The 16,025-nt window shown below is 33.3% G+C and overlaps 1 protein-coding gene across 1 annotated transcript in view; it reads left to right on the top strand.

Annotated features, from left to right (window-relative positions):
• MUC19 (mucin 19, oligomeric) overlaps positions 1 to 16,025 on the top strand; it is a 49,174-nt gene that overhangs the window by 25,398 nt on the left and 7,751 nt on the right. The window contains exons 13-25 of the mRNA XM_019632758.1: positions 1,092 to 1,338; positions 3,178 to 3,230; positions 3,332 to 3,432; positions 3,661 to 3,812; positions 4,129 to 4,267; positions 5,304 to 5,408; positions 5,497 to 5,691; positions 6,367 to 6,606; positions 6,679 to 6,835; positions 7,830 to 7,955; positions 8,328 to 8,469; positions 9,120 to 9,151; positions 10,702 to 10,740. Of these exons, the coding sequence (XP_019488303.1) occupies positions 1,092 to 1,338; positions 3,178 to 3,230; positions 3,332 to 3,432; positions 3,661 to 3,812; positions 4,129 to 4,267; positions 5,304 to 5,408; positions 5,497 to 5,691; positions 6,367 to 6,606; positions 6,679 to 6,835; positions 7,830 to 7,955; positions 8,328 to 8,469; positions 9,120 to 9,151; positions 10,702 to 10,740 (1,728 nt within the window). The remainder of the gene's footprint in view (positions 1 to 1,091; positions 1,339 to 3,177; positions 3,231 to 3,331; positions 3,433 to 3,660; positions 3,813 to 4,128; positions 4,268 to 5,303; positions 5,409 to 5,496; positions 5,692 to 6,366; positions 6,607 to 6,678; positions 6,836 to 7,829; positions 7,956 to 8,327; positions 8,470 to 9,119; positions 9,152 to 10,701; positions 10,741 to 16,025) is intronic.

A 16,025-nucleotide genomic window follows, 5' to 3' on the forward strand; every position in this document is an offset into this window, starting at 1 on the left:
TATGCTGAAATTTTAATTCATGTTCTGACTCCTACTGTATTTTCAAATGATAGCTAAATATTAATAACTTATTTTGTAAACAGAAATAAAAATAAATCAGTAAATTAGAGGATTGACTATCATATTGCTAAAACTTTGTTTTAAAATACTTATTACACTATTGCGATGAGACTTTAGAAAGTACTTGATTTACAAAAAGAAAAAAGAAATACCTTGTAGAAACATATCTCTTGTGGATCATGCTTAATATCTCATAGCCTATATCCAGTCAATCAATAAGGCCTGTCAAGTTTACCTCACAAATTTCTCTCAAATCCATTCACATATCTCCATCTTTATTGCCATCAACCTATTGTATTGTAGTTCGAGAAACGATCATTTTTTTCTCCTGGGTGCTTGCAGTAGCCTCCTTCAGTATTGACTCTTGGTTCCCTCTAATCCATTTTCTATAGGGAAATCAGTGTAGTAACCCTTAAAGTAAAACCAAAAACAACTAACCTGATCATGTGACACTCTAGTCTAAAACAAGTCAATGGCTTCTCATTGCACTAACGTTAAAGATCAAACTGCCTAAGGGGGGCCCTGGAAGGTCTACTGCTAATTCTGTGTCTGGGCTTCTATTCTTTTATTTGCTTTTTGAAAGATCTTTCCTCTTTTCTAACTTAGGCTGCTCCCCAGACTTAGAATTATCTTTCTCTAGGTTGCCTTCATGCTGTCCATCTATCTACCCCTTCCCTTCTCTAAGCGCAGGCTCCCAGGTGTGTACACTTGGAACTTCCCCTCTTGCTCCCTCATAACAAACATGGAACACGATTGCCCTTCCCCCAGGAATATAAACCACGTGAGAGCGGTGTATCGCCAGTCTTGTGTATGGGCTTTATCCCTAGTAGAATGTATAAATGTATGGGGAGGACTCAATATTGACTGAAAAAAAAAATGGAAAAAAAAGGAGCAAGTGCTTTTTTCTTGATTATTCATTATCTCAATTATGAATAATTCACTATAATGTCTATAAACATCAAGTTGAAGTAAAATTGCTAAGTTTTCCTGGATAGGTACATATTTACTATTTTTTGTCTCTATACCAACAGATCAGTCTTGTCCAAGTGGCCTAGTTTTCAAGTACAATGTAAAAGCCTGCAATAGTTCTTGCCGATCATTGTCAGAGAGAGATAGGAGCTGTGACGTAGAAGATGTTCCAGTAGATGGATGCACTTGCCCCGATGACATGTACCAGAACAATGAAGGAAATTGTGTTCCGAAATCCGAGTGTGACTGCTACATAAATGATGAGGTCATGAGACCAGGCAACCTCATTGAAATCGATGACAATAAATGGTATGGAGATTACATATATATTTGTTATGACTGAAATCCAGGGACTGTCCTTTTCAGAAAAATAATCTTTTGCTACTATGAAGTCTTCTTTAGACCTGTCACATTTTTTTTTAAATTTTGTGTTTCTTAGTAAGGTTATTGTCTGCTCTAACCTGGAGTATTCACTGTATCATCATGGCGATAACTGATTTATCCTATTCTTGTTTGGTTTTAATACTAGTAAAAGAGTATTCTATCAGTGCCTACATGCAAACAACGCAAAACAATTTCACATTCAGACAATGCTTTCTAGTTGTCCCTCAGCATTCATCGTTAAACAAATACTTACTAAATAAATATCTACTCTGTGCCAGACCTCGTGCTGAGTTGCTGAAGTTATGAAGACAGGTGAACATTGTCTTGTGCTCACAGAGTAAACAGGGTGCTGGTTGCAAGGATTTTTGTATACTTGTATACTATAATATGGCACAGAAAGGGCCAGTGGCTACCTGAGGAGATAAGGAATGCTTCTCAGAGGAGACCAACATTTGAGTTTTCCAAAGGATGAATCTTATTCCAGACAAAATTGGGGCATAAAGAGTGATTTTCAGTAGAGTAAACTGAATGCACTAATACAGGAAATGCTTGAAAATGTATTGCACATGTAGGTCATTGTTGCATAGGATTGGGCTAGAAATGTAGGCAGTGGCCAGGCCATGCTCAATAATCTGAACTTAGTTCCTGGGCAGTAAGAGGTGAAGATATGTGACTTTATAATGGCTAAGGAGGTTGTGGTTTCTGCAAAGAGATTTATGGGACAGTCATTTATCTATATGTCTAAATACATAAATAGATATAGCAATTCTTAACAACATAACTGCAAAATTGAAGTAGCCATTCCAGAACGCTTTGGATGCACAATCTATGTTTTCTTTGGTTCCATGAAGCAATCATTTAGCAATGAGTTGATATTTCTTGGCAGTTTAAAAGGAAAGCATAGGTAACAGTTCTTTTTCCTCAAAGCACACAAAATATTTAGTTGAGGCTTGATAATGATACTGTCTGCAGATGTTGGAGAATCAGTAGATTACCTTTTAAATAAAAGAGGCTAGCACCCCCAAATGATGGTTCCATTCAGCACAGCATTACCCTATTTCAGACCCCCCTGAACTCTTACTGGCAGTACTATAATTGCTAGTGTTCTTTGTCCTGTGTCTCTCTGCCTCGGTCTCTATGTTTCCTGCACTCCCACTAGAATATCTAACCTAAAGCACCATTCAATTTGTGCCACTTAGCTGCTCAAAATTGTTAATGATGACAGTTGCCTGAAGAATAGAAACAAACTTCCATGTCATTTAAGACCATCCGAAATATGGACCCAACTCACTTTCACCAATTTTCCCTATTATGCATTCTACCTTCTACCCAAACCAATCATTGGAACATACCTTGTTCTTTCCTGCATCACAGCTTTGCATTTTATCAGCAGCATGTGTTGACTCTTACTGATCCTTTAAGATCCAGGCATCTTTCCCATGAAGTTTTTTTTGATGTCTACGCAACCTTGTTTGTACATTTCTATAATATATATAAGGCTATATCTTATCATTTAGTACCTTTGCATCTTCTGGGGGACTATGTCTCATTCATCTGACTACTTGTGATGAAACAGGTGGCTTATGAATGAGGGGTTAAAGTTGCTGTAACAATGTATTGATATTAAGATGCTGTCATTGAGGGGCTGGCTGAGTGGCTCAGTTGGTTAAGAGCTCGCTCAAGAGTTTGAGCTCTGAGCAACAGTGGTTCGGGACAGCCCATTGAAATGTGATGTTTAAATGTGTCATTTTCTTTTATTTCCAGTGTCTGTCAAGATGGGGTTCTTCTTTGCCAGATTCCCATTGATTTAACCCAACGTAAGTGTTGAAATCATGATGCAAGCTTAAGACCTTCTGCTTTGGTTAAAACAAACAGATCAAGAGGGCCTTGATTAACTATAGCTTCCTATATCTTACAGAGACTTGTCCTGGAGGGGCTGAATACGTGGACTGCAGTGATCCTAAGGCCCAGAGAAGAGTTGACAGTACATGCAGCACTCGGAACATGCCTAATTTTGATGTAAGTGACATGGTGTTAGAGTTTAGTTCTTTAAAAGGGCAGAAGAAAACTAAAATATCAATGAATTAATAATTAGAAGGTCATGTTATTTATTATATGTTATTTTCACTTGTCAAATGTTAGCTCTAACTGTATGCTTGGTATATTTATGTATTATAAATTAATGCTCATAATGTGATGTGTTTGAAGCAGTGCCTCATGGTATATATTTTATACTTGTTTCTGTAGGGAAACTTGCCTTGCAAACGTGGGTGCTACTGTCCAGTAGGAATGGTTCGAAACTCTAAAGGGATCTGTGTCTTTCCCAATGACTGCCCATGCTCTTTTGGTGGACGAGAGTATGAACAAGGAAGTGTCACCTCAGTTGGCTGCAACAAATGGTGAATAATAAAGGATTACTATTTTATTTTGGATTTAGAAACTGTACAGTCTGCTCTTATGTTTATGAGAAAGAAGAGGTCATGCTTTGGGATATTTGCAAAAAATGCTGGTCAAATGTAGTTAGAAAAAAATGCTATTTCTTTAAGTGGAAACTTATATAGCCTTCTATATGATGAACATCATGAGATATAATGAAAATAACTGCAAAAGTTACATCAGTATGAAACACTGTTTTGTGTTTCTTTATAAAAGTAGTATGAGTATATACATCTTGGAATAATATAATTACCATACTCTATCATTGCTTTCTTTTAGTACTTGCTTAAAAGGATCTTGGAGTTGTACACAAAATGAATGTCAAGCTACCTGCCACATCTATGGGGAAGGTCATGTTCGAACTTTTGATAGAAACAGCTACAGCTTTGATGGTCTCTGCCAGTATTCATTTGTGGAGGTAATTGCAAGTGTGTTTTATCACATTTTTTTCTAAATTTCTTACTTATTGTTTATTGTGGATGAGATCTGGGAAATTTTGTTCTCAAAATGTGAAATTTTAAAAAGAGGCCTAAGGCAGTGTCTTGAAAGCAGTGAAATGTAATAGAGTATAATGCTGACTCTTAAGGTGGTTGACCCAGATTTCAATCCCGGCTCCACCATTTCTCAGATGTGTGACTTGGGCACATTCCTTAGCCTCTCTGTGTCTCAGTTTCCTTACCTATAAAACGGGGAGAGCAGTAGCCTCTACTTGAAACCAAGTTAGGGAAAATATGGGAACATGCTAAGTGCTTAATAAAAGTTAGATATTACTGTTATTTTAAGAACAGCACTATCAGCAACAATGACAGCATTTTATGAGAGCTTCTTTGCCAAGCAAATTTATATATTTTATTACATTTAATCATAATAATACCAAAAGGCTGATATTATTTTTCCTATGATTCAGATAAAGAAATTGAGGTTTAGAGAGGATAAACAACAAAAATTACTAAGTGGACAAGACCATGTTCAAACCTGATCTATCTGATCCCAGAGTTCATGCATGTTACATACAACTAAGCTGCTTCCTCCCTAAGACCTAATGGTTGTTTTGTATGTATGTATACATTAGTTTTGACTGAATATCAAGTTTCATCTAAATCACTGAGGAAAAAAATAATTTACCTTTACCTATTTATAACTTCTAGAAATAAATCTATGATTACAAACTTATATAATTTAAATACTTATATATCTCTGGTGTAATTCTAAACTTGTATAGAAGGAATGGGAAAAGGGCTGAGTCAAAGCAAGTTAACAAGTTTGACCTCAGTCAAGGCTACCTACCCGTAAATGCAATTAAACCATTGTCTTTTAGAAATTTCCATAATATAGTATTTGGTCATTTATTGAGTTTAAGGTGTCACTGACTTTGAGACATATTTGATACAAATATTATAATTAAGTTCCATGTCCCTGATATTAAAAAACATCTTATAACTTTATTTTTAAAGGATTATTGTGGTCGTGAAAATGGCACATTCCGTATTTTAACTGAAAGTGTCCCATGCTGTGAAGATGGGCTCACATGCTCAAGAAAAATCATAGTTGCTTTGCAGGTATAGTACTATTTCTCTCTATTTACTGTTTTTTTCAGATTATGAGTGGCCAAATAAAACTCACATAAGCCTATCTTTTAATTTACAGGATCAGAATGTTATCTTGCAGGATGGTAAAGTAACAGCAATTAAAACTACAGAAAGTAAGGAATGTGAACTCAATGGAAATGCATATTCTGTACATACCGTTGGCCTGTACTTGATTCTGAAATTTTCAGTTGGAATAACCGTAATTTGGGACAAAAACACAAGGATGTCTGTTATAATGGATCCACGCTGGAATGTATGTACATTACTAATAAGAAATCAACTGGGAAACAAAATCATTTCTGTTACTGAGAGTTAGAGACATACTTACAGGTAGAAAGTGGGAGAATGGCAATCTCTATTATACAACAAGCCCTCCACATCTATTTAACCTTTGAAATAGTGTTATCAAAGATGATTGAATCTGGTGAAAAATAAATGCAATAAACCTGAAGTATTCTAGTTGATCCATATTTGGTTATTTGAGGTTATTGCAAAATTCAATTTTGAGGTAGCTGGCATATATATAGAATTAAATGTATTCCTGGTAGCAAATATTCTAAGAACCTAAGAGTATATTCATGCGTAATTTGAAGCTAGTGAGCATAATTATTTTAATTCTTAAGGCATTTTTCTTAGTTGATACTAAATCATTTTATGATATAGGATGTCTTGGATTAAACAGGAGCAGAATCTTATCCACAGATTCTGGTTTCCTTCCAAAAATTGAAATTTAAAATAAATTCATGATACATAACTCTGATTATATATAATAATTATCATCTGTCTATCTACCTATCTATCTCTATGTATATCCCTAGTACAACTCGCTTTTTAATTTCCCTTTCTGAGTCCAACTCTCTCTCTATCTACATGTCTACATATCGATTTACACAACTTACTTGTTAATTTCCCTTTCTGACCTGTGTAGGGCAAAGTCTGTGGTCTTTGTGGAAATAGCAACGGCGATCTCAAGGATGATTTCACAACAAGATACTCATCGGTCGCTGCCGGAGCACTGGAATTTGGAAATAGTTGGAAAACAAGCCAAGAATGTTCAGACACAGTAACTCAGACGTACCCATGTGACTCAAACCCATACTGTAAGGCCTGGGCTGTGCGGAAATGTGAGATCATCCGGGACAGTACCTTCAGAGACTGCCATAACAAGGTAGCACAGGTCTGAGGGCAAGCACCTCCCCAGGGTTTGCTCCCAGAGACTCACGTGCTGTCCTCTGCCTAGGTGGACCCCAATACTTACTATGATGCATGTATCGAGGAAGCCTGTGCATGTGACATGGAGGGGAAGTATCTGGGCTTCTGCACATCTGTGGCTATGTACGCGGAGGCATGCAGCGCAGTTGGGGTCTGTGTCACTTGGAGAAAACCTGATCTCTGTCGTAAGTGAAGTTCATGTATTGTTGTTCTTTAATGACATAATTAGATATAATTATTTTGTTAGATAATCAACCTTCCTCTCACATTTTCTATAAAACACAGTCTTGTACCTAGAAATGTTTAAAAACATGTTATGTTATGGTGGGGAAAAAATACCTATTAAAAAAAATATTGCACCTGGCATAGCACATCAAATTCAATTTGAAAAGGTCTTATGTTCAGAGGGGAAAACATTTGAATACTGATGGAGAAGACTGAGTCAGGCTTAGAGGAACAATGAACTATTTACCTATCTTGTTATAGTCATATATCCTTAAACATTGACCTCATATATTACTTTTGGTTGAAGTCCTCACACATTATCTTGAAAACTTTTGTAGAGCCCTATTCAAAATAAACTATAAAATAAATGTAAATTGAATGTTGATATGCATGGAAAGTGATAACTTTAATAGAAATCAATTAACTCTTCCTTTTCAAGGAAGGTACTATGAGAGAAAATATGACAAATGAGTGACATTGAAATTGAATCCTCATTTTATTCAGTTCATTATGCACAGCATTATAGTATATGGAAATCTTCAGTTGCCTCATTTGGGCGCTGTTATTCACATAGTAAAGAAGTCTAATTTTCCTAGAGACTTAGTTTTCTAATTTAAGCTTGAACATTAAAATTGCAAATTTACACTATAGCTATAACTATCTCAAAATAGGAAAAATTAATGTTACTTCTCCACCTCAAACTGACGTTAGTGTGAGATGTCGAAGTTAAGTACTGTTTTGATTCTATATGCTGCTTTTCCCTTTTTTTTTTGTGAGCTGCTTTGGTTTATAAGGCAATTTGGTCAAAGCCAAAGGAAGTTGATAAGACAGAATGATATATTTTTAGGTCTGTTTCTTATTATTACTCAAAATCCCTTTTTAAATGCTTTGGAAAATGAAAGGTGAAGATAAGTATATAATGAATGGGAGTAATTTGATATAATTTAATTACAGCCGTCTACTGTGATTATTATAATGCACCTGGAGAATGCAGCTGGCATTATGAACCTTGTGGTACAGTGACTGCAAAAACATGCAAAGATCGAGTCATTGGCCAGAAATTTTCTGCACTTTTAGAAGGTAAGGCACATTTAATAATATCAAAAAAACAGTGCAAATTATATTGATACTTAAAATTGGAAAATGTTCAGTTTCTGCCAATTTGGTGTCAAGTATTTTATAATTTAATAAATAGTTATCTTTATTGTGACACTAGCATTTCTACATTAGAAACATTTTTTTTTCCTGGACATCAATTATCTGTTTAATAGGAGACGGAAAGAGAGACAGGAGACACAATCCCATTGCCTGTTGTCATTTTTAAAGATGTGATATTATTTTGCTATTATCTGCTTCAGTTCTTGGAACCATTTAAGTAACTTTACAAATAGATAATGCATTATGATCAGTTTTAGTAAACAGAGATAAACCACAGGTCATTTTTACACACAGGTTGTTATGCTAAGTGCCCGGACAGTGCTCCTTATCTGGATGAGAACACCATGAAATGTGTCAGTTTATCTGAGTGCAGCTGCTTCTATAATGATGTCATACCAGCAGGTGGAGTGATCCAAGATAACTGTGGAAGAACATGGTACATTCTCTACTACCTTTTCAACAAGCAATTCTGTTTCTTTCGTTTTCATTTAAGAAAAAAATATATGTATATAATTTTAACACTGTTATTTTTAAATAAGAAGGCCAGCTTTAGGTTTAGTTGCATATTAGTTAAGATGGTTATTTTGTATTTTCAGTAAATCTACAGATCAACAAATGGTTTGTTAAATCTTATACTTAATAATGCAGAAGACAGAGCAGAAAATGTCACTGTAGTTTTAGATATAAAGAAAGTTTCAATTCTATAAGATCACATTTATAGGCTTTCAGACAGTGACATGAAAGCGAAGAAGAGGTGGCATCTGTATTAGAGCAGTATGGCCATCAGTAAAATGCTTGAAACTGAAAATGTAAGAACTAACTTTGTAGCTTGATTTTTCGGAAAGTATTCTTTTAGGTCCCAGGAACTCCTCAGTGAAATGATTAGAAATAACATCGCATGAAAAAGCAAGCAATTTGAATCAGTTGCAGGCTCTTGGGGAAACAATTATTTACTGTTCTCTTATTTGGTTGTGTTTTAATTTTCACTGTTAGAAATTTGTTGTTTTAAATTTGGGAGATGAACGTCATTAGGAGTTAAAATTTTAACCGCATTCTTTCTTTTTATTTTTTTAATTTAATTTTCAGCTATTGCATTGCAGGAGAGTTGGCGTGCAGTGGTGAGTCATTATATTTTACTCTAATTGATTTGGAAAAGATGAGATAAAGGGTTTGGGATCTTTTCAGACCATCAACAGCAGAGTAGGTACTTCATGCTTTAGACTGCCCTTCAGTGGACTGAGCCGATTCTATTACATTGTATTGTGTTGAGTCACTTCAATACCAAGGCATTTCAAACAACTGGCACATGGGGCAGTTTTGCTGCGTGCCTCCGCCTATCTGTATGTTCTGAGAATTAAGGGAGTGAGACATCAGTCTAAATGGTTTAATAAAGAGATGGAGTGGAAAGTGAGGGTTAATATAGATAGACTTACATAATTGAAGAATGGCTCATGAGCAACACATATCTCAAAAACAAAACGCAATAGCTTCAAAAGAATATACGAACTACTTTTTGTATTAGAAATTGTAAAAAGTAAATTTAAAAAGAGACAGATAACTAACAGGTAACTTGAGATTTCAAAGCTTTTCATGATTTTGCATGTTTGTGAATAATAGTAATTTATGATTATTTCAGAAATTCCTCCCACGAATGCAACATTTACAGGTAAAATCATCACTATGTTTTCAATATGTATTCCTAATTTCCTTTTGTGAATAATTTTTTTTATAGTTTTGCATTAATCTGTGCCAGTAAAAGATATGCTGATAAATCTGCTGATACAAAATTTCAAATTAAAATTCAAGTTAGTAGAAAATATGTCAAAATATTCTTTCATTATAGTCCTGTGAATTAAGTTAGGAATATGATTAGAGCATACAGTAGGCATTGTAAGCTTATTAGCTAAATATCATAACCCAAAGTTTGATATTTTTTGATAATAATTGGAATTAGTGGAATGAAAAAAAGTAAATGTTCTTCCATGAAGTAAATATTTTAAAATGATTACACTGGGAGATAATTTGAAAACATATAAGTTAATTTGAAAACAGAAATAACAAGTGAATCCTTTTTCTTAACTCATGTTTTTGCTCTGAGCTATAAGGGCACTTCTGTTGTGTTCATTCCAGAAGTGCTGGGCAAAATGCAGTTTACTTTAGTTTGGGGACTTTTAATTTACTGGCAATATAAGTATGCTTAGAGTTGCCATAGTACACCTATATATGTGTGTCTTGTGTGATTCAAGGAGAAGTTTTATTTCCTGTAGGCTAATATTTGGAGATGGTGTCAAATGAGAGATATTACAGTAAATTGGAAGCCTTTCGTTCTGATAATATATTTAAGGTTGTGTGATCATCTGTAAAATGCTATTTAAATTTTAACTATTACCTCTTACTAACATATCACATATCAGTGTTCTGAACCTTATTTTTTGGTTCATAAATAGACCTTATAAAGTTCCTATGAAATTTTGGTTAAGTGGTAATTAGTTATTTTTGGTGGACATGCAATAAATACTTAGTGTTGTTTTGATTTAAATGAGAGATTGCTTTGTACACAATTTCAGAAATTTGTATTTAGTTTATGGCAACTGGTTTCTTGAACTAAATGTCCCAGAAAAAATTATTCAAGTAATTTATTTTCATTAATATTGTCTTCCCTAAACAGTTACTACAACAGCTACCTCCATATTAAACACCGAAGCAGGTAAATCAACGCTTATTTGGTTTTTAGCTTTTAAGTACGAAGCAAACTGAATTTGCAATTCAGACATTTTGGCCCTACTTTCAAATGTGTCATTCTCTACTTATTCATCCCCTAAAGGCTAAATATTTAGATCTACAGGGCCGGCCTTGTGGCTCAGTTGGTTAAGAGCTCGCTCAGGAGTTTGAGCTCTGAGCAACAGCGGTTCAGGTCCAGCCCGAGCTGAGCAGCCGCTGAGCTGCCAACAGGTAGCAGGATGGCTCAGCTAAAAAAAAAAAAAAAAAAAAAAAAGATCTACAGCCAATTGTCACATTAGTAGAATATCTTCTCTATTCAGAGGTTATGTGTCCTACAAAGAACTTTCCACATGGTACATACTAATTTGGAGAAAGTGGCTGCTGAAGAAAATTCTATGTTAAATTCTTTGAAAATAATTTACAATTTCTCTTTTACTAACAACAAGGAATTTTAACTTTAATTGAATGATTTGTAATTAAGTCAGCTGCCAATATAGCACAGAAGTATATTGAAATGTTCAAACATCTGATAAATAAATTTAACTGTTATATTTAATCATTTATTTGCATTCTAGAGATACCTAAAAATGTCTTTTAATTAATCTACATTTCCAAATGTTTGTCTCCTCCATTCTTTAGCAGTTACATTGGTAACCAGTAGCTCACATACAGGTAAGCCTTAATCTCCAGCCACACCTTAATCAAGAGGGCATTAAAAAAAAAATCCAAAACATCCTTTTGTAGTATTATACCTTGGCAGTGTTATTTTTAGGGGAAGTTTTATTGTTTGTTTGTTTTTCTTTTGTTCTGTTTTGTTTTAAGAAGATTCTAGAGGAAGACTTTGGGAAAAAATATTATATAAAATAACACGTTTTTTGACCTTTCATTTTACATTTTAACGTCTATTCACCTATATGATCAAATTTATCTTTAACATTCATTTCAGTTTGATCCATTTTATATATGACCTTAGATATGCTCAGAAACATAATTTTCCCTCTACATGAAACTTATTTTTTTTTCCCATTGTTTTCTTTAATTCAGGAACTCTCATTCCAGGGATTAAAACATCAAGCAGTGAAACAACAGGTAGGTGAATTAGAAAACCTATAAAATTACGAAGTTTTTAACACGGGTTAAAATTGTTTTCTTTGAACTTACATGTATTATGTAGAATCAGCCTACCCACTCACCTGTACTTAGGACTCTTTCTTCCTCCAGCTGAACACTATTTCTCTTTCTTCTGTTATTTATTGCTTTCTTCTAGTCTTTATATATATACTTAAATCCATGATCTTTTATGTGGTGGCATAATTGACATATAACGTTATATTAGTTTCAGGTATACAACATAATGATTCAATGTTGGTATATACTGAGGAATGATCACCACAGGAAGTCCAGTTAATTTCCTTAAAGTCACAGACCATGGTTTGCCATTCTTGTATTTCCAATTGCACCTCACCTCAATCTATAGAATAGTTACTATTCAATAAATCTTTGTAGAATAAAAGGATGGCTGTCCTTTTTCTGTGTCCCAAATTTATAAATCAGGTTTTTTATTTGGGCACAGAATTTCTGGTGAAGGTTAGACTATGGATTAGATATTATTTATACTGATAAATCTTACAATTTATACATTTCCTTCATTGGAGCTAATATTCCTTCTTTAAAATACAAATTTTTGAATTATAATTTTATATCATGATATAGACTTATGACTATAATTTTGAGTACTTTGTTACTCTTAGCATTGTCTGATTTATTTGGTAATTGATATATTGCTTATATTCAAAGGGTAAATATATATGTTAAAGTATCAGATGTCATAGTGTGGAATATCATTAAAAATGCCCAAACTAATATGTTTAATGCTTATCAATCTTTTTCTTATGTTGAATATCATTAGCAATGTTAAGCCCTACTGCCTTTTTCAATGTAAATCTTGGAAAGACTGAAACATTTAAGAAACATTTTTCTCTATTCTATAAATGTAAATTCATTTCCTGAGCCCTAGTGACAATTTCGTCCCAAAAGTTCTTCTTTGTTTTTTCATATGCACTACAGGATAATTTTCTAGCCACATATTATCTCAGCCATAAACAGTGGACTAAATTCCTAATTCTCAGCCTGGTTCTGTTTCTATTATGAATAATTTGGTTTAGTTATATAGCTCTCTTTTAGTTAAAATAAAATATTTCAACCAGCTTTTAGAAGTTTGGAATCTTTTGATCACTTAGAAAAATAAAATTCTTGACTGTTGATTCTATGAATTGTATAGTTACGCATGAGTCATAAGCAATTTGGATAACTATTTCAATATGATGATGATAACTGCATCCTATATACCACAACAGGAACTCAGAACTAAGAAAACTGGCTTGATTTTTTCCACCTTATACTTATGTTTCCTGTTATTGCTTTTTTTTCCCACAGGCACTCAGTTTTGAACATAATATTCTAATGATTTTTTTTGTCAACACTTTGGATTGTAGCAAGCAAACTTTTCATAGATTACCTAAAGAGTGTTTGTGAGCAACTGATGAAGTTTTAGATGAAAATGTTTAATTAACTTTAAAACATTATACAAATCTCATCAATGATCTCCACCATAGCATTTAAAAAATTATAAATCTAATGTAGTTGAATTATAGGAATGATTACTTAGATGATTTTTTTCCTGAATTCATTAGGTATTATTTATGGCTTTATGGTTAGCATTACTAATTCCTAATGCTTTATTTAATTTCACTGAAATTCCAGTAGATATTTCATGCTCTATAAGTATAATGTTAATAATTTATTAAATGTTATATTAGTACTGTATTGTAAGATGTAGCTAATAATGACTTTTAATGAGGGGTTAGTCATTATATCATTCTAGTCGTTATATCAAGTATTTTTCACTCAATATCTCATTAAATCTCAACAATGCCCTGATTAAGTACTATTTTCTTCATAATCTCCTATCCCTCATCAGTTTATAGGGGAGGAGAAGTAAAGAGCTTAAAAAAATTTTCCAGGATAACTAAAATCAGAAGAAAAAAACCTTTCTGGTATGTAGAGAGAAATTGGGGTATTTTTCTTTTCCTTATTGTCCATGAATGCCAGAAATTATAATTTCAAAGATATGAATTATTAAGGCATCAATATTATTCTAAAATCAAGAGGCAAAAGTAATTTTTAGAAGTTTATTTTTTCATGTTAAAACTATACAGTTGTACCACAAATTGTATGTGCTTGAAATAAATTTCATTAAATAATATGATACACAGAAAACAGTAATTATCAAGTTATTGAATAAATGATACTTTCCAGCAATTATTAACAATGTACATGTAGCTTATCTTATTGCTAGAATAAATTAATAGATACTTATTTCCCAGGTGAACTGAGGCATACAAAATTTTGTTCATTAATTAAATTTCAATTTTAAAATAATGATTAGCGGTAAGACTTGGTTTAATTCTTAGTTACTTATCCACTATTCCACACCTTCTTTTCTGAGACTGTGCTCATTGTCATACATAATAGGTGGAAATTTAACAATTATTCTAACAATAATTGATTTTGTTTTCCCCAAAATCTGTGACTTGCGGGCAGGGGGGAGCAAGTGTCGGATCATACCACTTGATCATCTATGTTGATTGAATTAACTAGATAATCATAAATTATCTACTTCAACTTGTGCTGTGGATTCCTGGACCAGTACAAAATATTCAGGATAAAATGTGACATTTCTGGACATAAGAGATAACATGTCCTTTTACTTCTGACTAGGGAATCATAATAATTTCTATAAAGTAAGGAGGGCAATCAGAAGAATCTCCTGAATTAATACCCATTTTATGGATTTTGATTTTTTTTTCAGAAATAAACTGTAAACTCTGCAGTACCCAATTTATTGTTTATTAGAGAAAATGTTACGGATGCTCCTTAAGCTTATCTGTCAGACATTTATATTAAGTAAAATGGAACTCACTGAAGGAAAATGGCAAAACAATTTTTTACAAAATTAAAATGCTTCTTAAAAGTAATAAAAAAAACAGTGGTGGCTTGAAAAGTAATTGCAAGATTTTATTTTAATTAAGTTTATCATGAGGTGAAAATATTTAAATGAAGTTAAAATGATAAAATAAATTATTTTATTAAGTATCATGAGATAAAAATAAATGGACACTGTCACTGATAATTTTTAGGATAGATTACTATCTCGCAACGCACAGAGCTATCAATATTTTGGTAAAGGCGGCTCTTCCTATTACCATTTATGTCTTGGCAACAAGGAAGCTGATACACAGTAATTCATAAAATCAAGTATGTTGGCATGTCTGTTCATTTGCAAGCAATGGGGACACTAAATGAAATTGTAATGTTTATGGGTATCAAAACTTATGAGAACATTGATGCTTTATCTATCAGTTTTGGTAATTAAGTCATGAAGAAAGTGTATTCTTATATATTTCTGTTAGTAAAGGCTTATCCCTACCTACTTTTATTAATGTGTCAAGAATTTCAGACTTATGTCTTCTGAAGTTCATTTGTGTTATAGTAGCCTGACTGGTATGTACTCAATCTGTGACTAGTTTAGATATAACTCTTGCAACCCTGATAAAAGATAGGTCCTTGAAATCCACTTTGGAACATGTTGCCACATCAATTACAAGGCAAGTCCTGTAAATGTGTTTTCTCATTCATGTGCTAAAATTATTTGCGATCCATTCTCTACCATCTATGGTGAGCCACTGTGTTTATCTTAACTCCACATTGATCAGAGCATATACAGATGTAGAAAGTCTGGAGAAGACTTGATTCTACTCTGTATGATAATGTTGCTTTTAATTAAATGTAATTGTTTTCAAATTGAAAGAGCTCAAATTAGGGTCACTGGAATTTTTTAAAGGTTAAATCTGTACTGGGAAGTGGAATCTGAACCAAAATCTTTCATGTATCAGGGTCAATTGTGCTACATCATTACAACCTTGATAGTCTTTGTGGACCATGACATAACAGTCTTTCTATGCTATCCTTGCATCCAGATCAGCAAGACATTTTAATTCAAAGATTCACTTATGTGCTCATTAGTGAGAAAAGACAAGATCTGAATTGGTGTGTTGCTGGTGTCGGCTTGATATTGTTCTGAAAATTCTCCTCAACTAGAGCTTGGCATTAATTTTAAGAATTCTCCCATAAATGTCTCAAAATACTTAACATTTTGTGAAGTAATCAGGGGACATATGATATTTTATTATTTATTTGATGTATTCTATA

The sequence above is a fragment of the Hipposideros armiger genome, unplaced genomic scaffold (assembly GCF_001890085.2).
Source record: "Hipposideros armiger isolate ML-2016 unplaced genomic scaffold, ASM189008v1 scaffold_1170, whole genome shotgun sequence".
Classification (NCBI taxonomy): Eukaryota; Metazoa; Chordata; class Mammalia; order Chiroptera; family Hipposideridae; genus Hipposideros; species Hipposideros armiger.